Source organism: Gorilla gorilla, chromosome 1, assembly GCF_029281585.2.
Source record: "Gorilla gorilla gorilla isolate KB3781 chromosome 1, NHGRI_mGorGor1-v2.1_pri, whole genome shotgun sequence".
In the NCBI taxonomy this organism is placed as follows: domain Eukaryota; kingdom Metazoa; phylum Chordata; class Mammalia; order Primates; family Hominidae; genus Gorilla; species Gorilla gorilla.
Window position 1 is genome coordinate 215,485,445 of NC_073224.2, and position 24,835 is coordinate 215,510,279.

Here is a 24,835-nt window from a genome sequence, read left to right on the forward strand (position 1 = left end):
CTACACACCCACACACACACCTACCTGGCATCTACTCGTCCATCTACCCACTCATGCACCATCTACCCACACCCCCACCCATCCACCATCCTCCATCCACCTGCCCACCTGCTGTCATCTTCCCATTCATCCCCTATATTCACTGAGGCCTTTCCATGTGCAGGGCTTTGCTCAAAAACAAGGACCATATGGAGATGAATTAGACCTCATTCCTGCCTTCCAGGAGTTTTGAATCTAGTAGGGACTGGGAGGATGAATCCTCATATTACCCCAGTTCATAAATGGGGAAGCTGAGGTTCAAAGAAACAAAGTTATTTGTCTAAGGTCACACAGTTCATAGATGGCAGGGCTGGGATTTGAACCTTTGTCTCTTTCTACTGTATCATTTTTAGAAGGAAACAAAGCCCTATAAATACAAGTTAAGAAGCAGCAGATAGAAGGAAGGCAAAATCCAGGGCTATGGGAGAGTTCTTTGAAGTGGCGCAGGAGCGGCAGGCACGAGGACCCCCCGAGGGCAATGGAGACAACATGGACCCGAAGGCATGGCCCACATCCAATTGTCTCTCCCTGCCGCTCTCAGGAAGAAGATCCAGGCTTGGGCTGTCAGTGGTTTGAGCGCTGACTGCCAACGTGTAATCATAGGCAGTGTGTAATCAATGTGTAATCCCCTTTCTTGGGTCCTGCCTGGAGTTCCTTCATTTCACAGAGGGCTCTTTGGGCACTGGAGGTCGGAAACAGACCAGGGGAGACCAGAACTGGGCAGAGGGGTGGGTCCTTTGTCAAAATCAGGGTTGTTTTGTTTGCCATTGATTGGGTGCTTCTAGGTGCCAGGCACTGTGAAGTAACTGATGTGTACCAGCTGGAAGGCTGGATCTGTCCCACTCCCCAGCAGGGCCTTCCAGCGCCCTGAGCTCACACCTGCTTACATCTGCCAAGCTCACACCTGCTCATACCTGCACAAGAGGGCTTCCAGATGGGCCCACAGACCCCTCTTCTCAAAAGTCAATGACAGTGGGCCCCTGAGAGGCAGAACCACTGTCACCAAATGTGGGCCTCTTGTTACTTGCCACCTTCTAGCTGTCTTCAGTCCTGGGTCACGTTAAACCCCTGGCCAGCTGCCAGCAAAAACAATGTATTTGCTCATCCTGCCAGCACTTAGTGGGGCCTGTAAAGCTGACTCTATCCACCTTCATCCAGAGGACTTTCAGGAGGGTTTTATGAAAATAAACCAGGCCTTTGATCAGAATTTCCTGTTTCTCACATGAGGACTCAGAGGCAGGCAGAAGATGAGCCTGGCCTCTCCTCTCCTAAGATCTATTTTGGGGAACATTGTCATTCAGACATTTCAGACAGTCCTGGGGCTGATGTTTTCATGGCCGTGGGGGTGTGTGGGGTGCCTGTGAAGGGCTGCTGAGTGATGCCCTGGCTATGGTGCTGGGCAAATAAACTAGCCAGCCTGGCTGCATCCTTTATTTGCACATTGCGTAGTGATTAGAGGAACAAGCAGGAGGCAGGATAAGAGTGGATGCCTGTACAGGCTTTAGAAGTCCGGGATGCTTCTGCCAGTTCCTAACTCATGACCTTGTAACTACTGCAGACCTCAGTTTCCCCATACGTACAAACAGAGATAATCATACCCAGCTCAAAGGGTCAGTGAGATGATGCTTGGGAGTGATGCAGCCCAGTGCCTGGCATGTAGGAAGTGCCCCATAAATGGAAGGTTTTAGAATTATGATTTCAATAGCTGGCTGGGGCTTAAGGGGAAGCCTCTGGCAACTCAGCCAGTGGGGCTGGGGAACATCCTTGTACGCACACCCCACCCTCCCACCCCCCATGCAATCACACAGCCTGGCCTGGAGTGGGATTGGTAAGGGAGGCCTGCCACAGGTGGGGCTGGAGCCAGGGGGCATGGGCACTGGAGCTGAAGGAAGAGTGGGGCTGGGCTTGTCTGGGCAAAGCAGAGCCTGCCCTTTGCTGTGAAGTGGATTTCACTCTACAGAGCATGTGAGACTCAGTTGGAAACCAAAACTTGGAAAAAAAAGACACACGAAAAACTCTAGACATGCATGCAACTAAAACCAAAAAAACCCCCTTCCCAGGGGCTGCAGGGATGGACACCTTCCCCCACCCTCAGCCTTCTATGGAAGGCTAGGAAGGAACCAAGGAGGAGGAAGGCAGGCAGGGCTGGGCCTGTGAGGAAGGCGGCCAGGCCCCTAGGCCTGATGAGATGGGGACTCAGCTTGAGTACAAAACCTGCCTTGCTTTGCAAAGTCTTCTAAAAAGGAAGATCCACTTGCAGTAGCCACGGGGCAAGTGGCTGAGCACCTCCAAGGGGCTACTAGCAAATGTCGCTCGAGTTAGACTATCCACAGCAAGAGGATCAGATTGGAGCGGTGGGCAGAGGGGCTAGGAGTGCATTTCCCAGGGCTCTGGTTCTGGGGCCTCTGGGCTGGCAACAGCAGTGACAATTCCTCACTGTCTGGGGGCCCTATGCCAGGCTGGTGAAGTCACCTACTCAGGAAGGGCTGCAGAGGACAGGCTCACTAGCTCTGACCAGGGGACTGATGTCTGGAGGACAGTTACCATGTGACCCTACCTCCCTTTCCCAAGGGATTGTCTGAGCAGACAACAAAGGTACTCTGGTCCCCAGGAGCCCATGGTAGGCAGCCAGGCACTGCCTGCCCCCTGGAGGGTACAGCTTTATTCCTGGCCTAGTCTGTCTAGCAAAGATGGAGGAGGCCTGTGGAGCATCCCTGGCTGGATTCCCTCAAAATGACTCCCAATCACAACTCCTTTTCCAGATTCATCGCCAGCCACTCCCTTCCTGCCTACGGCTCTGTCAGTAACAACTTTGTTGGGCCTGCCTGCCTCATGCCTTTGATCCACTTCTCCTGCCCCTGAACACTGCTTATTACCTCTGAGCCTCAGTTTCCTTATCTGTCAAATGAGGACTATAGTATTTACCCCTTAGTATGGCTGTGAGAGTTAAGTAGTGTGTGCTTAGCCTAGTGTCTGACACATAGTGAGTGCTCAAGGGGATGGTGGTCACTATAATCATTATCTTTATAATCAAATGGCTTGGTTTCCCAGTGGCCTTGAACCTGGGTCTTCTGACACATGACGCTCCACTTCTCCCTCCACCCTACCCAGGAGGTCATATATGTAACGACCCTTCCACTTGTCTCCCACTCCCATCCTTCCCAGTTGTGACCCACGTCTGGTCTCTGCAGATGGAGAGGTGACCAGTGGCTTTGGCCTGGCTGGGGAGCTCTCCACCCCAACTCCACATCCCCTCAGCCCCTCCACAAAGGCCAAGTACAAACATTGCTCAGCACTGAGCAACCAGCTGGGGGAGGGTGAACTAGGCACTCACCCTCGCTTGCATTTCTTGTAGACTTTGTAAATGTTCTCTTCAGGGAACCCATACTTCTCAGAGATCTGGAAGGAAAAGACAGGTGATTCATTGCCTGCTGCCCACGCTAGATTTATACAAGTCTTTTATGCCATCACTTTTTTTACTTCCTGATTACAAAAGTAAAACATATGCATATTGTGGGCAAATATGAAGAAGAAAATTACAATCATCTATAATCCTGTTTCTCAGAGATAGACACCATTAACATCTGGGTGTGCATCTTCCCATCTTTTGGTCATGTGTACGTACAGTTGTGTGTATAAATGTTTTTAGGTTCCACATGGTTTTATATATCTTTTTACTTATCATCCTAGTATAAGCCTTCCTATATCACAACAAACACTTGTCAAGCAGCATTTTTAGTGGCTGAAAAATATCCTGAAGAGCATCTACCATTTCCCAGAACTTGCCCATGAGACATTGAAACTGTCCTAGCGCTGAGGGTGCACCCATGTACCAGCTGGCTGGCCTCGTGCAAGCTACCTGTGGAGACAGGAACAGTGCCCACCTCAGAGTGTTGCTGAAAAAATTAAGTGGATTGATCCACATTAAACACTTAAGACAGCTCCTGGCGCGTACTGAGCCCTGAAGAAGCGGTCAGTGTTGTTTTTTTCAGAAGCAGAACAATGAGGATGCTGCTTGCCCTGCTGGGACAGGGGAAACCCCAGACATCTCCCCCTTTTAGGCCGGAATTATTAAGCCCATTTGTTGGGCGAGCATGCAGAGCTCAAACAGCATAAGCCACGCGCCCAAGGCCTAGACCCCAGGTTAACTGACTCCATCATATCCGAAAATGTTGGAACTTACTTCCCTACATGAGGAGACTGTGGGTCAGAGGCTTGTTGAGTGACCTGCCTGAGATCACACAGCCAGCGTCAGCCTGTCTCCCCAGAGCTTCTGAAGTTTCCTCTGGGGCAGGCACATCCAGTCTGGTCCCAGCTGCACCATCTGGACGTGCAGAACTTTGAACAGGCCACTCTTACTTCTCTGAGCCTCGGTTTCCTCACTTGTAAAATGGGCATAGTAATAGGATGTACACACACTGTGGTTCTGCACACGAACTGAGACGATTGTGTAAAGGGCTCAGCCCAGTGCCTGTCCCAGGGAAACAGCTCTGGAAGACGTTGGCGTTGATTAGTACTAGCTGCCTAGAAGCTGCAGCAAACCTCAGGTCCTGGGTTTCAGGTGGAGGTCATCCTCTCTGGGCATTTTAGAAAAAGGATCAGGTTCAGCTTCTCAGTTATTCTCTACCCTAACAGAGATTCCTGCTGGCAAGAAGAGTTCTTAGACGACTATTTCTTTTAATGATGATGTGACTGAAAGCTACCAGGAAGAAGATCTCAAGTCAATCTAAGGAAGAACTCAGGAACTCTCTCACCATAAATTGGACAAATTGGACAAAGACACCATGGGCTGCCCCATAGGTAGTAAACTCTCCATTCCTGGAGGTACACAGGTCAAAAGTGGGCACCAGCTTGGAAGCGCTGCTGGAGAGAGGGAGTGCAGGCACTAGATGGGGAGCTGACCCTTTAAGGTATTGTCCAACCCAAAGCCTCTGAGTCTATATTTAGGTGATATTAATGGTCTTTTGTGAGCCCAACTTCCTGGGGCTGATGCCAAGCAGGGCTGACGATGCGTAAAGAGAACAAGCAGCCGAGTAGCATGAGGAGAGCCTGGGCTGGCATCCCGGCTCTGTCACCTGGAGCTGAGTAACCCTGGCAAGTCACCTGACCTCTCGGAGGCTGTGTCCTTGCGGGAAATGAGGAGATACGAATAGTACCCACTTTTCAGGGTTGTTAAGGGCACATGATGAGCCAGTGCAGGCGGCATGTCTGACCAACTGCCTGGCACGTAGTGGGCCTTCAATAAAGGTCAGCTAGTGTTACTATTTGATGCCATTTTCACTCCGCCAGCCTGAAATCTTGACACCATCTGGCTTTTCCGAGTGGTTCCACCTTCAGCCGCAGCTGACCCTGGTGGAGGCTGTGTTTGCTTAGTTTTTGCTGGAGCCACAAAGCTGGCTATGGGTTTTATTCAGGACTGGGCTGTTTTGCCCACTCTCTGGTGGTTTGGGGGGCTGGGGAAGGTCTCCTTGCACAGACATTGCCTTCAGCTACCCCAGCCAGTGGCCCCCCAGCCAACCACAAGCAGGCAGAATGAGGCCCCCTGGGAAAGAAAAAGAGAGCGTCTCTGGGGCCTGGCCTTTTTGGGTTCCATTCCCATTAAAACAGAAACAGGTTTGCAAAGCCAACAAAAAACCCTGGCCTGTCAGACAGCAGCCATCAGATTAAGGAGGATTTATGGTGTGTGCGACTCCCAGGGTGGAGTCAGGGTTCTGGCTGGGAGATAACATCGCAGAGGCACACCCCCACCGGCAGGGCCCCTCAGGCCCCCTGAACAGGGTGGGACGGGTAGGCCACCGGCATGCCAAGGTTCCCTCCTGTGGGAAATCAGAACTGCGTGGTGAGGAGTGGGGACCGGAGCCTAGAGGGGGTCTGCCATGGTGGGCGGGGTCCACAGGCAGCTTACCGCATTCCTCAGCCCCTTCAGGTCTGGGGTCTTCAACATGAGCGCGTCAAACACCTCTTCAGTCTCCCTCCGCACATACAGCAGAACTGAAAAGCAAGGGCCAGCTTGAGTGCAAGGAAGATAATGTGAACAGGATCATCTCAGGGGCTGGGGAATCTGAAAACGTTACTTGAAGATTGACTTCTGCTGAGGGTCTTTGCCCAGCTGGGAGGCCCTTTGGCCGGCTCTGCAGATTCCCATGCACCTTCTTAAGCTGTGCTTATGTGGGGGTGTCTGAACCCCTGCTCTACTACCTGCCAGCCAGGTGACCTTGCAAACGTGATTTTAACATCACGGAGCCTGATTTTATTTGCATGTAAAATGGAGGCTCTGTCCGCTGTTTCGTAGAGTCATTGTGGGAATTGATGGCAGTGTCTGGAAACACGAGGTGCCACGCAAAGCTCGATTCATGGCTGCTGGAAGCTTTTGAGCTTGGCTGCTAGTTGGTTTCTTCCTGATGGCCAGCTACAGCCCCCAGAGGTTTGGGCTTGTTCCCCACCCCGAGGAAGTAACAGATTTAGACGGTCAAAGCAAGAAAGCCAGACATCAAAACCCCACCCTTCTCCCACTCCCCATTAGAAAAAGTGGGAGAGGGGGGACTCGCCCAGCATAAGCAGCCTGCTGACTATGCCAGCTGCCCAGGACTCCCACGTCCACACGAGGTCAGGAGACAGAAGCCGCCAGTCCTGTGGTGGTCTCTCCAAGCGGCCTGAGGTTCCCTCCTTACCCCCACCCCCAAGTCTTGACCTAAACCTAGCTCCAAGGGGTAAGGCAGCACCTCGTGCCCCACCCCAAGGATGCTTTGGGAAAGCCCATGAGGGAGGTGGGAGCTGGGGTGGGCTCGGTGAGTAAATGAGGAGGGCGGGAGGTCACCTCTCTGAAGGTCGTCTTCCTTGGCCTGCTTGGAGGGCAGAGGCTCAAACTCCTCAGTGAAGGGCGAGCAGGTACGCTTCAGAGGCAGCCTGTGGGGATGGCAGTGGGGGAGCTTGTGAGAAACTTGGGGACCCCTAGAGGCTGAAGGACCCTGCTGGGCCTCCAGGGGCCCTAGAAATGGGGAAGAAAACACAAGGGTGGATGCAAAGCAGAGGGACAGTGGGGGTAAAGCAGCAGGTCTGGAGTTGGACTGCCTGGGTTTGAATCCCAGCCCTGCCACGCACTAGCTGTGTGACCTGGGTGAGTCCCTTAGCCCATCAGTGACCCCATGTATAAAATGGGATGATGAGAAAGCAATGATAGCAATACTTCATAGAGGGGTGTGAGGCCACAGGAGACCATGCTCACTGCGCTTAGAACACTGTGACGCACAGGAGGGCCTCAATAAATGTGGACTCATCGTCATCATCATCATTCCTTTTTAAAAGAAATCAGGTCAGATGTGAGGCGGTGGGGGGTGGAAGGACTGGGGGCTTTGGCGTAAGACAGGCTTGGGCTCCAGTCCTGCTGCGGTGACTTTCACAGCTGTGTGACTAGCAGGCACCTCACTTCTCTGAGCCTCAGTTTCCACATCCATAAAGCAGGGCAATAACCCTGCTTGCCTAACTCTGAGGCTGTTGTGAGGTGACAAGTGACATAATTTGGGGTGAAAGCACCAAGTGAAAAGTACATTTTGTTCATAGGGAAGAAACTGATCATAACAGCAAACGATCTTCATAAAGTGCTTTCCCACTTACGAAGATTCCATATCCACACCGCCCTCCTCACCCTCTTGAGGCTGTTTTCCTCATCTGACAAATGTGTAGGCTGAGGCTCAGAGAGGTGAAGGGACTGCTCAGGGCACTAAGGCTGTGACTGACAGAGGGGAGGACACAAAGGCCCTTCCTAGGCCAAAGTGTCAAGGGGTGCCGGCCCCAGCTAGGCCCCCCAGTGGGGGTGTGTTGGGAAAGGAGATGGAGGGTTTTCATCCCCTAAGCCTCCAGCACAGCTTCCCTCTTCTCTCTGAATCTGCACCACCACAGACTCTTTTCCTTTCCCTTTTTACAAGCGGGTGTCTCGCCAGAGATTCGCCAACTTTTCACATAAAACAAACCCATAAAAACCCAGGCAGTTTCAGTGAGAAAGGAGCATGGATCTAGCTTGGGGGCTGGGGGCAGAAGCTGGTGGCTTCCTCCTCTGGCCCCACACCCTAGCTTGCAAGAAACAGGGAGAAAAGCAGGCTGGGGGCAATGGGCATGGTACAGTGGGCATGGTACAGAGGGCACAGGTGTAGAGGGGGTACAGGTGTGGCGGGGGCACAGGTATGGAGGGGGCACAGGTGTGGAGGGGGCACAGGTGTGGAGGGGCACAGGTGTGGAGGGGCACAGGTGTGGCGGGGCACAGGTGTGGAGGGGGCACAGGTGTGGAGGGGCACAGGTGTGGAGGGGGCACAGGTGTGGAGGGGCACAGGTGTGGCGGGGGCACAGGTGTGGCGGGGGCACAGGTGTGGAGGGGCACAGGTGTGGAGGGGGCACAGGTGTGGAGGGGGCACAGGTGTGGGGGGGCACAGGTGTGGAGGGGCACAGGTGTGGCGGGGGCACAGGTGTGGACGGGCACAGGTGTGGCGGAGGCACAGGTGTGGAGGGGCACAGGTGTGGAGGGGGCACAGGTGTGGCGGGGGCACAGGTGTGGAGGGGCACAGGTGTGGAGGGGGCACAGGTGTGGAGGGGGCACAGGTGTGGAGGGAGGTGTGTGGTTGTTGCTCTCCATACCTGTTGGAGCTGCTGGGTCCTGCCGAGGGGGCTGCCTGCAATGAAGTGAAAAAGACATTTTCCATTACACGCAGGAAAATAAGAGGGGCCCCTGGCTGCTGGAGGCTCTCTGGGAGGAATATTTTTGGTGGGAGGTGGGGAGAATACTGTTACAATGCCTTTCTAGCCCATTCTGCTCAGACAAGTGCCCTTAAGTGACCCAAGATGTTGAGTGGAAAGGAATCACCCAGCCCGAGCTGGATGGGTCAAGGACTCAATGAACACACAGGAGGTGCTAAAGCCATGTTGTCAGAGCAGAGTCACACTGAGCCCCACCTGGGCCCCAGCATGCCCAGAAGGGCTGGGAATTGCAGATGGTCCTGCGGCCGGTAACTAGGCAGTTGGAGCTGAGGGCCAAGGGAGCAAGGGCAAGAGGCCTTTTTTTTTTTTTTTCCTAGGGGGAAAGAGTCTCCCAGGCTGGAGTGCAGTCCCACCCTCACAGCTCACTGCAGCCTCGACCTCCTGGGCTGAAGCAATCCTGCGGCCTCAGCCTCCCAAGTAGCTGGGATTACAGGTGTGTGCCACTAAGCCTGGCCAGAGGCCCTCTTCTTGGACCCTACAGTGTGCCTGGCACTGTGCGGTGTGGGGCAGGCATCAGTCAGTCTTGTGAGGTAAGAAGCTGAGGCCTAGAGAGAGCAGAGAGCTCTAGAGATGACACGCCCGGCAGGAGGCAGAGTTGGGGTTCAAACTCAGGCTCTCTGTTGGCTATTGCCCTGGGCTTCCCCTCTCCCAGGCTCACAGGTGTGGAGACTGGCCCACCCTCAACCCCCACAGGTTGACTGTCAACCTAGCCACAGGGGCCTTCACCCTGAGTGGTCATCTCCTTACTGAGGGCCTCTAGTTGGTGAGAGAGTGAGGAGAGCCAAGAGAGAACAGGTTCACACAGCCGCCTGTGCTGCGGGGCCACAGCGCAGCTCCCAAGATGGCAGAGAGAAGAGGGACGCAGACAGTGCTCTGCGCCTGTGCCAAGCTCTGTCAGCACTGGCCGCTCTTCTCAGCGCCACTGTCTACACCTCATTGTCCTAAGTCAATACACTAAACATGCCTTGTACACCGAGGTCCGTTTGTATAAATATTCCTGAAGAAACAGTGCGGAGCTGTACCCTTAAAGGAAGGAAGTGCTCAGACTCTCCAGTATGGAAGCGCGCACTAGGAGACAGGCTCTGGGGTCTTGACCCTGCCACTGAATTGTTGTGGGACCGTGCCTGGAAAAGGGGGTAGGTGCAGTCTCTCGGAGGACAGCTGTAACAGGGAACCCAGCCCACTCCTGGCTGCCAGGCGCTCAGTCCCGGCTGCTTGAGAGGTGGAGCAGCTAGTGGGGAAAGGTGTGGATTCTGAACAGGTGCCTCAGTCCAGATCCTGGCTCTGCCACTTACTAGCTGTGCAATCTCAGGAGGTTTCTTAACTTCTCTGTGCCTCCGTTTCTACCCCACATATCCAGGGAGATATTATTATTGACTTCCCAGGGCTGTAGAGAAGGGTAAGGACGGTGATGCCTGGGAAGCGCTCAGAGCCGCACCTGGCACACAGTGAGCACCACAAGTGCTGCCGTGAGAATTCCATGGGGCTACAATCAAATTTGGGGTCAGATATCAGAAGCCTCCTCTTTGTGTGCCCTAAGCATGAACGTTTTAATGGTTACAAAATCTGTTTCTTCATAACATTCTTCTCTTCAATACAATAGGTCACTGAAGCTATAGGACCATATATACATGTTTAAACCCCTATGATTCAATAAAGGTCTTGAAACTGGCTGAGGGGCAGGCTGCTCCCCACTGATCTGTGCTAAGGCAGGCCCCACCTAGGAGCCAGGACCCTCTCTCGGCTCCTTCCCGAGACCCCAGCCCTGGCCTCACCCCTCCAGAGCGCTGCAGGCTGGAGAAGTGCACATTGGGGATGAACAGCACGGGTGGCGTCTCCAGGTCAGTCTCTGGCCGAAGGTAGGTCGTCTCATTGCCCCTGAAGCCCGACAGCAGGCAGCCCTTGACGCCTGATGGGAGAAGGAAGCCAATGTGCCCCGAGGTCCCTCCACTCAAGTCCCTCCCACCTCTGGTCTCCTTCTCCCCTTCACGCCAGCCGAGCCCACCCAGGCCCTGGATCCCCACTGACCACTGTTGCTGGAGTCAGGGCACTTGACCTTCCTCCGGAACTGCTTCCGCTCGTCATCGCGCATCTTCCTCTCAGCTCCCTGCAGGGGAGAAGGAGAGAGGGTCACCAAGGGCCTGGGAGGGGCTAGCTACTTTCACAGCTGCTGCTTTGCATCTTAAATAGGGGCCAAGCTTCTGGTCCTTCTTTTTTCCAGAACAAGACCAGGAAATGGGAAGGTACCAGCACTTACCTTGCCCAGCCTGGCAAGTGGGGCCTGGCCCTGCTTGCCTGAGGTCAGTACAGGCCATGAGAGAGGCGGACAGACAGAAGACAGAAAAGAAGAAACTCAGAGAGACAGAGAGATGGAGGAGTGGGGGTGGAGGAGGAGAGGGGAAGGAGGAGAAGGGATAGAAAAACAGAGAGAGACAGACAACCCAGAGAGGCTAGGAGGATGCACGGGTCAGGGTTTGGCCCTTCTACCTCCCCGGGACCCAGTATAGGGTCTGCCCAGTCCAGCCACCTTGTCACAGAAGATCTTGATCTGGCAGACAGCACGGTGTACCAGGCGCTCAGTGCCCAAGCCACAGTCATAGGTGTCAATCTGCAGGTTCAGGGGGACACCCTTCACCCCCTTTTGTGAGGAAAAGTCTGTGCTCAGACAGTTTACGCCGATGAACACCTGGAGACAGAGGGGGCCGCTGGGTAAGTGGCCTGCCCAGGTGGCCAGCCCCACCATCCCACAGTGATTCTGTATTTCTAGCCTTCTGTGTGCCTGCTGCTCACCCTTAAGCCTCACTAGGTCCTTAGAAGGCAAACATCAGCACTCCTCTTTCACAGATAGGGAAGCCGATGCTCAGAGAGGTGGGGAAACTTTCCCGAGGTGACACGGGCAGTGTGTGGTGCAGCAGGGGTTTGAACCCAGACTCACAGCCCAGGCTCTTCACCGCTGTTGGTACAGTTTCCGCTAGACTGCCAAGGGCAGCCCAAGGGGTGGAGACTGGGGGGGTTGTCAAGAGTCCTATAGGAGCTTAAGATCCAGAGCCTCGTTTTTCTGCAACTCAGGACAAGGAGGTGGAAAAGGGCTGAGTCCCCTGTCCCCAGCACAAGGAGACCACTTTCCTGCTGGCCCAGAGACACAGCCCCTCTCCACCCCAACCACCCACTCCTGCCATAGCAGGACCCTCTAGTGAGAGGTTCTTTCAGCTGATTTGATCCCACCCCACATACAGCAAGGGAGCGTCCTAGTCACCCCATCTTACAGCCGGGGAAACAGATGCTCTGAGCAGGGCTATAATTGCTGCCGTTCCCCTAGGGAGTCAGGCGTAGGGCATAACAAAGTGAGTCTGGAGGAGGGGCTGCCCACACCTGCTGCGGGAAGCTGGGCTCTGCTGCTCACTAGCCATATACGGCTTCAGACAAATCCTTTCACCTCACTGAGCCTCGGTTTCCTTGTCTGCAGAATAAGGATAATGAAACCTATCTCGTGTGGCTGTGGGGTGTGTAGGCTTGATATGTTATAACCGTTGCCATGAGACGGACAGCTGGAAGTCTCATCCCAAAGCCTATGCCCAACTGATGGTCGCCTGGGGTCAGTCTCCGCTGGGCAAACCCTGGCAAGGTCACCTGGTGATTGTCCTCCTCTGGGGCTCCATGGGAACCCCGGTCCCCCCATGCAGGCTGGCCCCTGGTCTTTGGAACATTTCCTTTGGAAATGACCCTGATGCAAACAGGATGTGGGGGGGTGTGTCTGAGCAGACCCCCTTCTTTCCCTGGCTGTGCAGACCAGGCCCCCAGGCACATGCCAGACATACCTCCCCCTCAGCCAGCTCTGCCCTCATGCAGCCCCCGCCCAGCTCGCACCTGAGAAAGACCCAAGCCTGGGGGCTTAAAAGGCTGTGAGAAAATCCCCACCGAAACCCATCTCTCCCTTCCCACGAAACTCCCCACTCCCTGAACCCGAGGCCCCAGCTCCTCCTCCAGCCCGGTGCCAGTCTGAATAATAATAATCCCTGCCTTTGTGCTCCCTTTGTGTTTTCTGAGCTCCTGCACCTCCATCTTCTCCAGGCAGCCTGGCCATTCCTGGAGGCAGGCGGGGAGGCAGGGGTTAGCTCCCCAGCCTCTCCAGGCCAGAAATGCCCCTGAGATGAGCTGGACCTGACCCTGCTGAGTGAGGTAAGCCTGGTCCAGGGAGGGGAAGGGACAGGCCGAAGGTGCTCAGCTCCTCACTCCCACACTAGTGCCTCTCCACCATGCTGGCTCTCTAAACAGCAAACCAAGACACAGCAAGGCCCATGAGCACATGGCAAGCCCGCGGCTGGGCTCAAGCACTAAGGCTGGAAGAATCTTAATGGCTTAACTACTGGCATGAAAACATCACCAGAGGCTCCATCTCTCAGGCCTCTCTGGTTTGTAGACATGCATGATCTTGTGGGCTCTGCACTCCAATCCTAGCAGGCAGGTTACTGTTCTCATTTTTACAGGCTCAGAGAAGTGAGATAACTGGGATTCGAGCCCTCATTCACCGGACTCCTTCGCATTTCTCCTGCATGCGACATTCTGCGCTGGCCAAGAAGTCAGGAAACCTGGGTGCCCCCAGTGGCTTGCTGTGTGACCATGCAAAAGGCTCAGTTTTCCCATCTAGTAAATGGGTGGACTGGAGTAATATCAACAGTTGCCACTTTTGGGCCAGGTGTGTGCTCTACCTTTTACTTATCTCACCTGCTCCTCACTACAACCTACCAGTTGGTGCTATGATGCCACTCCTATTTTATAGTCAAAACAACTTAGGCTCAGAGGGACTAAGGCACTGGTCCAAAGTCACACTTTGGACCAATAGGTGGAAGGGTGGGATGCGGACCCAGCCTGCCTGGCTCCAAAGCCCAAGCTTCCATACTACACTGCATCCTGCATCCTCCATGAGTGCCCTCGTCGGAGCAAATGACACTATCCTAGGTGCAAGAAAACCTCTACCCCAGAATAGGGACTTCCAGGCAGCCCAGTCCCATCCCAGCCACTGCCCTCAGCACTGACCTTGGCCTCTTCATTCACGTTCCACACAAAGGACAGTGCATTATAGGCCACCTCCTCAATGTGCTCCACAGTGTTGAAGTTTTCTTTGCAGTCAGCTGAAACCACAGGAGACCAGAAGGAGAATCAGGAAGGAAGGGATCTGGGACCACTTGAGGAGGAAGGCATTAAAAACTGGGCCTCACTCGGCCGGGCGTGGTGTCTCACGCCTGTAATCCCAGCACTTTGGGAGGCTGAGGCAGGGGGATCACAAGGTCAGGAGATGAAGACCATCCTGGCTAACACGGTGAAACCCTGTTTCTACTAAAAATACAAAAAATTAGCCGGGCATGGTGGCAGGCACCTGTAGTCTCAGCTACTCGGGAGGCTGAGGCAGGAGAATGGCATAAGTAAACCTGGAAGGCAGAGGTTGCAGTGAGCCGAGATCGTGCCACTGCACTCTAGCCTGGGTGAGAGAGCGAGACTCTGTCTCAAAAAAAAAAAACAAAAACAAAAACAAAAAAAAACTGGGCCTCACTCTTGGCAGGGGCATACATTCTTTTCCCCAAGAACCACACTTCAATCCAGGGAGGAAAAGGGATTCCTGTGCCCTGGATTACAGATGGGAAAACAGGTCCAGCCTGAGAAGCAGATCTGCCCAAAGCCCCAGAGGGAATCCCAAGCTTTGCCAAATAGTCTCATCATGTTGGGGGTGGAGGTTATACTTTTCACCAGGGCTGTGATTTGGGACTTCTCCCAGATGAAGCAGCAGCAGCAGTATGGTAATAACAACAGTAATAGGGGGAGTAAGAGCAGTAGCAAAAGTAGTAGGACTAGCAAGTGCCATTTCTTCAACACTTACAATATGCTAAGCCCTCAGTTCATCCTTCACAACTATGCTTTGAGTATTCAGTTTACATATGAGGAAAACGAAGCTCAGAGAGGTTTGGTTACTTGGCTAAGGTCACTCAGCTAATAAAAGGCAGAATAGGGGCTGAAGCTCAGATCTGTCTGGCTCCTGAACCCATGCTCCTCACTGCTATGCTATCCAGCCTCTCGGACAAGTCATTAAACAGTCCCGTGTGTATCACGTTCCCCAGGGCACATAGCTGCTAAGCTGAAATCAGCATTGTAAGCAGGCAAGGCAGCTGGCCTCAGCCCATTTGAGAGTTGAACAAACTGAGGCTCAGGAAGGTGAGGTGACATAGATCACACAGCCAGGAAGGGAGTAAGGGAGCCAGAAGCTGAAGACTTGAGGGCGGGCTCTGCCTCCCACTTGTTTCAGGGCTAGGGATGGGGACCAGGTGGCGCCCACAGGGAGCCTTTCCCCCGCCCAGCTCCCAAAAGCTGAACGTCCTGTGCTGTGCCTCAGGCCTTCCGAACCTGCTGCCTGCACTTTATCTTGTGCATTTGTGTCTTCATCAGCCTCCTGATGGAGACAAACAGGCCAGCATCGCAGGAGCCTATTTATCTCACACTGCTAGGGTCCCCAGGGCCCTGTTTATCCCAAAGCAATACAGAAAAGACGCCACAACTTCTAGTCAACAGATGCAAATCCTTGCAAACCCCACAGTGTTTGACCTGGAGACAGAGGTCAGAGCCAGGTAGGGAAACAGGGGTGAGTAAGAAAAAGGCCTGATTGATGCGGGGGTGGGGAGAGAGAGAGGAGCTGGAATGGAGGCTTGAGAAGGCTCTCACCCACGTCAATGACCCGCTGCTTGGCAGTGGGTTGCCGGGAATGCCAGTGCTTCCAGAAGCGCAGCTGCTCTACTGGGACCTTCTCATTGTCGAAGACAACCATCACCACACTCTGCAAGCACAGTTGGTCACAGTCACTCCCAGCCTCTTCCTAGAGCCTGGGTCCAATGGCCTGCCCTTTTGCCTCAGTTTCCCCAACCCTGTGGCAATGGGCTGTTATCAAACAGCCTTTCCCCAGGGTCTGTGGCTAACCCAAGGAGGAGGTATATCTTGCCCCATTCCACCCCTTCTGAAGCTGCTCCAGGCCAACGCACCTTGACTTTGTTGGAGGACAAGGCAAGGCCTTTGCCACCTGCTGGGGTCCGCAGGGTGACGGGGTAGAACTGGCCTTTGTTGAGGTAGGCCATGGGTGACTCGCCTGACTTGATGTGGATGGCTTTGGGGGAGCCCAGGGTGTATTCAAAGTCACTGCAGGGAGGAGGGAGAGGACAGTGAGGCTGGGCTCCCAGGCAGGAAGTCTCCTAGAGGGCAGTGGGGCAGGAAGCCTGAGGCTATGTTACAGACTTGCTGTTTGACCTTGGAAAATAACCTTACTTCCTTGGGCCCCAGTTTCCTCAATTTGGGGGTTCTATTTAATGGCTTTGTTGAGCCACAGTCCTGCTGAATAATGAGGGCCCAATGAAAATTAGAGAGAACCTTGAGGGGTGACAAAACCAGGGAAAACTAAGGATAAAAGAACCTCAGTTTTCTGATAAGGTACAAGTTCTGAGCTCCCTATCACAGCCTGGGGACAGGATGTGGGAATCATTCTGTCTCCCTCTATCTATCTGCCTTCATCCCCCACTTCTCATTAATTGATTGTGCCTGCTATGCTCTGGGGACAGTGTGGGGCTCTGTCTGCAGCCTCCTGCCTACTGCCCAGGTGTCTGAGGGTCCAGGGAGACCAAGTTACCTTTTGAGGCTGGGGTAGTCCTCTGGGCATGGGGGTTCCGGGGAGGTTTTCAGGATATCTGGGAAGAGCATCGACTGCAGAGAAACACAGCCCCAAGAGAATAAATGCTCACATTCACTCTGGGAAGCCTCAGCCCAGGGCTGTGCATTACAGCTATGCAGGTTGTACAGTGTACAACTTGGACAATAGTACATGGCAATCCCGTCTCAGCTCTAGGATGCTTTCCCCCATGGATTCCAAAGCTCTGATCTGTTCACTATCTTCTCTCATTCTGTACATGCACACACATATCTATGCTATAGGGGAGCGAGGATGCGCCCTCACCTCCTGTGGGTCATCTTTGAAGGTGCTGTCTGGCTGCCAGCGCTGTGTGGGCGGCACCCCATGAATGCTCTCAAACAAGGAGTTGAGGGAGCCATTATCATACATATCACTGGTGGGCAACAGGTAGCTGTCCACAGAGCCGGCCTCCAGCTTGCTGGGGCCTGCAGGGAGGGGAGCTGCCTTGCCAGGGGTGGGCAAGGCCCCCTCCAAGCTCATCAGGTTATTCTTCTTGAGCAAATCTGGGTACTCTGGGGTTCCAGACACGTTCTCTGTCAGGAATTTCATGAGGTGTGTTGGGCTTTCAAGGGGGGTGAGGTCCGTCTCATATTCCATGCCATGGTAGTACCTGGGGAGAAAGAAAAGGGGCTGAGTGTACTTCTCTCTGGGGGTAAAGGGGGGCCTTTGGCTAGAGTGGAAGGCAACTGACACACTGGCCTTTGATCCAGTGTAATGTTTAGGCCCATCCAACATGCACGAAATAAGACACTGTAGCAGCCCAATTGGCCACAGGGATGAGCAGGGAAGTGCTGAGAATGGAACCAAGCACAGGCTCAGGGTTAAGGGAGCAACATCTGTTTTATCCATTACAGTACTTATTTAAAAAAAAACACAAAAAACCCTGAAAGTTTAGTCATTTATTTTTAGCCAAAGTCAAATGTCTCTGTGTCAAAATGTCCCTACTTCAAAACAACTGTATTGAGTCAACCCTAGCGGGGTGTGTACAAAGTGGGGAGGGTGGGAGAAACGTGTATCTGTGAGTACAGTTAACACATGTTTAGAAAAAGATCTGGAAGGATGTACCCCAAACTGTTAAGCAGGAGAGGGGTACAGGATTAGAGGAATTTTTTTTTTACTTTATACATTTCTGAAGAGTTTGAATCTTTTGCAAGAGACTGGTGTTGCTTTTGTAATCAGAAGAGCTAATGATATTTTTAAAAATTAGTTTTGAGTGGCAGAGCGTGGTGGCTCACACCTGTAATCCCAGCTCTTAGGGAGGCCGAGGCGGGCAGATCATGAGGTCAGGAGATCGAGACCATCCTGGCTAATATGGTGAAACCCCATCTCTACTAAAAATACAAAATATTAGCCAGGCGAGGTGGCGGGAGCCTGTAGTCCCAGCTGCTCAGGAGGCTGAGGCGGGAGAATGGCTTGAACCCGGGAGACAGAGCTTGCAGTGAGCCAAGACCGCGCCACTGCACTCCAGCCTGGGCAACAGAGCGAGACTCCCGTCTCAAAAAAAAAAAAAAAAATTAGTTTTGAGAAAGGTCCCCATGTACCCAAACCTACTGTTCCTGGCAGTGGAGGGGACTGGCCCTGAGCCAGCTGCAGGCCCAGGCTGGGTTATGAGATGAGCTGCAATGCCTGTTTGAATTTTTCAACAGGCTTCCCAGCAGAGGCCCTACAGGGTCATTTGTGAGAAGTCACCTGATTGGCCAGGAAGGAGAAAGTGGAGAAAGAGGGACAAGGTCTTTCCAGTGCCCATCTAGTCTTAAGCATGGCCTGGGCCACTTTCTAAAGGAAAGGAATGTCAATGCCCTGGGGCACTAATGCCAGGGGAAGAAGTATGGGAACTCAGATGTCCCTCCCCCAACACAGGTCTCCCTCCCCCAACACAGGTCTCCCTCCCCCAACACAGGTCTCCCTCCCCCAACACAGGTCTCCCTCCCCCAGAGGCTGTGGGGCTGCAGGGGAGAGGGTTTTGAAGCTGAGAAAGAAAAGCTGCCCCCAGGGCTTTTCTATTACTAAGGCTTTGAAGTTTGTTTTCAGTAAACTCCAGCCCACATGGCCAATAGGCATCTGGGGTGTGTGTGTGTGTGTGTGTGTGTGTGTGTGTGTGTGTGTGTGTGTGTGTGTTTTCAAGCTGAGTTTCATTAGGACTTTCACGAGCCCTAGGCTCTGCCTTCACTGGCCTCTTCCAAAATATTTAAAAATATCTTTAGTAAGTACAATGGTATAAAGATGAATATAATCCAAGTTGGATTATATTGATTTTTTTCTTTTAATTTTAAAATAAATGAAAACACTATCATGGATCCCAAAATGTGTTGTGGGCCCTCAGCACTGTGCCTCCTGTGCCTAATGGATAAGTCAAACCTGTGTGGAAGAGGCTCCAGGTGGAGGTGGGGAAGGGCAAAGAGGCAGAGGATGTTGGCAAGCCTCACCTCTTTCCTTGGTCATTCCTGCCCCCAGTGCTGGAGGACAATATCCGCTTCTCCTTGGGACCCTGAGAAGAGAGAAAGGAAGGATTTATGCATGGCTAAGCTTCTGCTGGTAGGAGCCTCAATCCCCTCCTGCAGCTTTGGCCAGGCAGGGGAGTAACTTTGGTGATATGGTTCGGCTGTGTCCCCACCCAAATCTCATCTTGAATCGTAGTTCCCATAATCACATGGGAGTGGGAGGTAATTGAATGATGGGGGCGGTTACTCCCATGCTGCTGTTCTCGTGACAGTGAGTTCTCATCGTATCTGATTATTTCATAAGAGGGCTTTTTCCCTTTCGCTCGGGACTTTTCCTTGCTGCCGCCATGTGAAGAAGGATGTGTTTGCTTCCCCTTCCTCCATGATTGTAAGTTTCCTGACGCCTCCCTGGCCATGCTGAACTGTGAGTCAATTAAACCTCTTTCCTTTAAAAATTACCCAGTCCCGGGTATGTCTTTATTAGCAGTGTGAGAACAGACTAATACACTTGCTCACTAGAAAACCCTCCAGTCTTTCCCACTGGCTGGAGCTCTAGCTATGATTAGTCTGAGCCCCAAGTCAGGGAGTGGGAAGAAGAACCTCAAGCTTGATAGTTAAGGAGCATGAAATTTGGAGTCAGGCAGGCCTGGCATAAGTCCTAGAAATGCCACTTGAAAGTGCACTGTGACTTTGGATAAATGACTACGCCTCTCTGAGACTCAGTTTCTTCATATGTCAAGTGAGTGGTTATAATACCTACTTAAAGGGGATTATGAATATTTGTTAATAAAAAATACTCCCTTTTTTAATAGAGTACTTCATATGGGCTAGGCCTTGTACTAAGTGCCTTCTCATCTCAATCCTCACAGTCACTCTGAGATGTCTACTAGTATCATCACCATTCTGTGGATGAGGAAATGGGGGCTCAGAGAGACTCTATTGTCTTAGTACTTACAAGCATAGACTCTGAATCCAGCTTTCTTGGGTTCAGTTTCTAGACCTACCACATACTAGCTGTGTGACCTTACACAAGTCCCTTAACCTCTCCATTCCTCATATCCTCATCTGTACAGAGATCATCATATAATACCAAACTCAGGGGGTCACTTTGAACACTCAGAATAGCACCTAGCACATGGAGAGCACTATATAAATGTGACCTTTCATGAGTATAATTATAATATTGTTATATCTTAGCACATTCTAATTCATTTGTCTCTAAGGCTGATACAGCTAGAACCAGGACCCCAACCCTGCATAGCCTCCAAAGCCTGTACTCTTAATCACACCCCAAGAGAGTATGAAGGAAAGTGCCTGACACAGTGGTGGACATTCAGTAAGAAATGGTAAGCAGTTGCCTTTAGCACTATATTACCCAAAGCCACATTTGTGGCAGGACTAGGTCTCAAATTCCCGACTTGGTGCTCCTTCCACACCATCAGACCATGTCATCACTGTCCAGGGGGCTGCTCTGAATCCAGAGTGCTCTGGAATGGGGAGGCCAGGGCAGGTGTATCTCACTGAGACACTGTACTTCGCTAAAACCAGTATTATCAATGTCACCTTCAGAGCCTCTCTTCTACCATCCTGGCCCTGGAATGGCTTCTTGCCAAGGGGACAAGGAGTTGGATTGTATTTGATGGTCCATCCTCAACCTATAAATCCCAGGCTGCAGTTTGAACCTAGATCTAGAATTCTGGCTCCTACCATGGCCCCAAGCCAAGGCAGCCATTCAAACTCCTCTTCCATCGACCTGGGCTGAACACTCTCTGGATGCCACCAGTCTGCTGGGGAGGAGGGAGGTAGGGTAACCAGACCACTCCAGAAGGAGAACCAAAGCCAGAGGATAGTTTTGGGCTTTCTCCTATCTGGAACCCACTTGGCCTCTGAGTTCATACAAAGAATTTGCCTTTATTCTTGAGGTAGAGTGGATAAAACACTTCTTGGGCTAGTAAGTTTGAGGTCTTATGTACAAGGTGGCTTTAAATCTTCAAGTTTCTCAATAATTGGCTAGCTGTGTGCCCCCATCCCCCAATCTAGGAAAGTTTCTTGGAGCAGTTACCCAGCCCAGGGACAGCAAGTCAGTTTGCTGTCTTGTGACAATTCAGACAGATGAGTAGGGCCTACCTGGATTACTACATTGACAAAGATTCTGCAGCCTCCTGTGCCCTTCATGAGAATGCAGGCTGCAATCCATTAGCAATGTCTAGCACACGCACTGGAGGTGGGAGGGGGGTTGTGTCATGTGTTATACCCTCGTGATTCCTGACTGGTCCAACCCCTACTTATCAGATATGGGAGGGCCTAATTCCTATTCTCAGGAGCTGACAGCCTCTCAGAGACAAGGCCAAGACCCTAGAAGTAGTTAGAGAACAGTAAAAGACACAATGGCAGCTGGAGTAGGAAAGACAGTAAGACCCTCAAGAGAGGGAGATGAGGTGGCAGATGGCTTCTAAGAGAAGGTGGGCCTTGGGAAGGGCCCCGAAGGAAGGGAATGGGTTAAAGAGTAGGAGGTATACTCCAGGTGGTGGGGCTGTACCAGATAGGTTGGGATGACAGGGAAACATAAGATCCGAGGGACAGGGGCAAAAAGAAGATGGTGGGGTATAAGAGTGTTGCTGTCACAGAATGTGCTTGGACCAGGCAACGAGTGGGTCAGGCACTGTCCACTTGGTCAGCACATGTCACAGACTGTGTGGCAGGCTGTATGGTGTGCTGAAGACTCAGTAATGATCCTCTAGGAGCTTAGTCTCGTGCAGAAGATGGAAGAAATAAATGTGTAAACAGCAAGCCTCTAAGCATTCTTGATGGCATCAAGGACGACGATGGTGGTTGCTGAGGGCACCCAGACAAGAAAGCCTCCTCTCCAGTGAATGAATGAAGTGACATTTAAGCTGAGACCCCAAGTTGAGAGTAGGGGTTAGCCATGGGATAGGGAGGGTGCCAGGCAGAGGGAACAGCATTGTGCAAAGGCCCAGAGATGAGGGGCTGGGGTGGTCATGGTGGGCTGCTGAGCCATGAGGCCTGAAGTGAAGACACCCATTCAGTCAAAAGGGGGCATGTCCAGAGGGGGTAGACGTACCATGTAGTAATCATAGAGGAAGCTCAAGGCCGCAACACTGTCATCATCTCCATTGACTCTCATCATGGCCTTTGTGGCAGCTGTCAACGGGTTTTCTAGGTACGTCTTCCAGGCCTCATCCTCACTAGTGTAAGAGAATTTCTGCAAGTTGACTGGGTCGTTCTTTAGCAGCCGCACAGACCTGAAACTGAATGCAAGTAAGGAGAGTCAAATTTAGGCTATCCCAGAGGAAGGTCCGTGAATGGGCAGCCGCAGGCCAACGCCCAGGAATTCAGAGTTATTAGCTTTGAAAACAAGAAACTGCCTCTTCTGCCACCATTAGGCAGTGTGGGGCAGCAGAATGGACACAAACTCTGGAGCTGGATCAATTCCAAATGTTGCCATGTAGAAGCTGTTGACCTGGGCCTTAGTTCCCTCTTCCACAGCATGAAGGCCATCATCCTGATCTTCAAGACTACAGAGTGGATTCAATAAAATACTTTCATAGTGCGTACTTATTCAAAGAGAATTCGTGTAATGAATGGGAAATGCCAATGATAAGCTGCAATGTGATAAGAATAAAATTTCCAGATAACCCATCATGAGTTCTACTGAAGAAGTTGTCCTCAAGACTGTGAAAGGCACAGAAGGCGTAGATCATTTCAAGTCTGGGAGAAAGCGTGGTCTATGACAGAGAGAGCCAGGGCGAGGAAGCCCTTAGGCAGAACCTGGTCTGGGAAATGGCATTTCAGGCCAATTTTATTGTAGAGTTTTGAGCAGTTGCTCAGAAGCCAGGAACTGGAGTTGAAGGCTGTAGGGCACACAGAGGCAGGAAGGACCCAGGTACTGGTGCTGAGAAGCTTGGACAAATACAAGGCATTATCTCGCTCAAGAGACAAGCCACAAGAGCTCAAAGGAAAGAGATCAGGAAAGGCTTTCTGGAGCAGGCAGACATTTTAGTTGGGGAAACTCAGCACTGGGGATTATTTCACTCAGCAATGTGGGGAAGGAGCAGGGACCTAACAGAAAAATAATAAGAATGGAAAAATAATAGCTACTCTTTATTGAACACTGGCCATGCGTTAGGCACTAGCTAAGCACATTTCATAAATTACCATGTTACTTGAAACGACCCTGCAAGGCAGATACTATTATTATTCCTATTATACAGTGGAGGAAACTGAAGCTCAGATAAGTTGAGAGTTGTCCAAGGTCCCAGTAAGTGAGTGGCCCAGAGGGGATTCAAGGTCCTTCAGGGTGATGCAATGGTATAGAATAATGTTCTCAAACTTTAGCTGCATGAGAATGACTTGGAAGGCTTGTTAAAACATAGATCGCTTTCACAGCAGGGTGACTACAGCAAAGAACAATGTAGTGTATACTTCAGGATATCTAGAAGAGTAGATTTTTAATGTTATCATCCCAAAGAAATGATAAATATTTAAAGTGATAAATATGGCAATTATCCTGATTTGGTCATTATACAATGTAAAGGTGCATTGAAATCTCACACTGTACTCTATAAATATGTACAATTATTATATGTCCATTATTTTAAAATTAATTTAAAAACACACAGATTGTTGGGCCCCACTCCTGGAGTGTCTGATTCACTGGCTCTGGGTGGCTGAGAATGTACATTTCTAGCGATTTCCCTGGTGCTGCTGATTCTGGTAGTCTGGGGACCACATTTTGAAGAATCACTGGTTACTGCACATGCTCTTAACCACAAACAAAGGCATAGAAGCAGAAAAGTTCTAGTTGTGTTCAATTTAGAGCAAAGAGTGTATGAAGATGGGGTGGTCCAGGCTATGAAGAGAGAGCCCCAGAGATGAAGTGGGCACTGGCTGGTCTCCTGGTTTCCCAGTGCCTCCCTTTCTACGTGGGCCAGGCAGAATCTCCCATGTTAGGGACCTAAGAACAATGCCAGCTGCCATTTACGATAATGCATATGAATGTTCTCTGTTCATTAGGCCGTGCTTCTTACAAGGACACTACAAGGTAAGGATCATTTGCTTCGTCTGTTAAGATAAAGGAACCTGAGTCTTGCAGAGAACGAGAAAATGTCCAAGATCATCCAGCTGGTCCATGAGACAACCAGGATTTCAACTCAGCCTTATCGAGCGCAAAGGCACACACTTGCCACTCAGCCACACTGCTTTTCCGTTGATGCAGGGGTGCAGTCTTTATCACAGCAGAAAAATGTGTTTGTGGTAAAACTGTGGCACAGTGGCAGACTAGTGGGTGGGCAAAGACCCCTGTAATCAGGTGCACGAAGTACCCTCCTGCTGCCAGGCCACTAGGGCCCATATCCTCAGACTGCAGTGGGAACAGCAGGCCAGGCCATACCTCGGCATACAGGAGGCGGCAGCTCTCCCAGCGGCTTCATCCAGGACAGTGTCTCCCATCCCACCGGGCCCCAAGGTGTGAGGAGCTGGGCTCTGAGAGGAAAGGAGGTGGAGCTGTCACGCAGGAAAGAGAAATGACAGAAACTTTCCTGTTCTAGGGGTGCGGAGAGCGGGAGGCACACCCTGAGTTTCTGTTGCTATAAATCAAGGGGCCTCAAGGAGAGGTGAGAAGAGGCCCCTCCTCATTGCTTCCTGGGCCTGGGGTTTAGAGGAATTTACTGAGCAAGTCCAGGGTGGCCACCCTCACTGTCTGCCCAGCCCGGAGCTAATGGAAACTCCCAACCAACGAGGCATGGGAAAAGCAGGGAAATGCCTGACTGATCCCACCCCCTGGGTCAACAGGGACCACCAGTGCTTAGCACTGTTCCTCATTTGTAAACGAGTCTAATAAAAGCACCCACCACATAATATCATG

General features: G+C 51.9%; 1 protein-coding gene across 2 annotated transcripts in view; it reads right to left on the minus strand.

Moving 5' to 3' along the window:
* Positions 1–24,835, minus strand: part of GRHL3 (grainyhead like transcription factor 3) — a 45,173-nt gene that overhangs the window by 10,915 nt on the left and 9,423 nt on the right. For both annotated transcript variants that reach the window (XM_063701690.1, XM_004025173.4), the window contains exons 2-15: positions 22,034–22,220; positions 18,937–18,998; positions 16,775–17,120; positions 16,451–16,524; positions 15,813–15,966; positions 15,499–15,610; positions 13,825–13,919; positions 11,315–11,473; positions 10,816–10,894; positions 10,563–10,696; positions 8,668–8,702; positions 6,857–6,945; positions 5,945–6,030; positions 3,374–3,438 (exon numbers count right to left, since the gene is read on the minus strand). In XM_063701690.1, the coding sequence (XP_063557760.1) occupies positions 3,374–3,438; positions 5,945–6,030; positions 6,857–6,945; positions 8,668–8,702; positions 10,563–10,696; positions 10,816–10,894; positions 11,315–11,473; positions 13,825–13,919; positions 15,499–15,610; positions 15,813–15,966; positions 16,451–16,524; positions 16,775–17,120; positions 18,937–18,998; positions 22,034–22,220 (1,677 nt within the window). The remainder of the gene's footprint in view (positions 1–3,373; positions 3,439–5,944; positions 6,031–6,856; positions 6,946–8,667; positions 8,703–10,562; positions 10,697–10,815; positions 10,895–11,314; positions 11,474–13,824; positions 13,920–15,498; positions 15,611–15,812; positions 15,967–16,450; positions 16,525–16,774; positions 17,121–18,936; positions 18,999–22,033; positions 22,221–24,835) is intronic.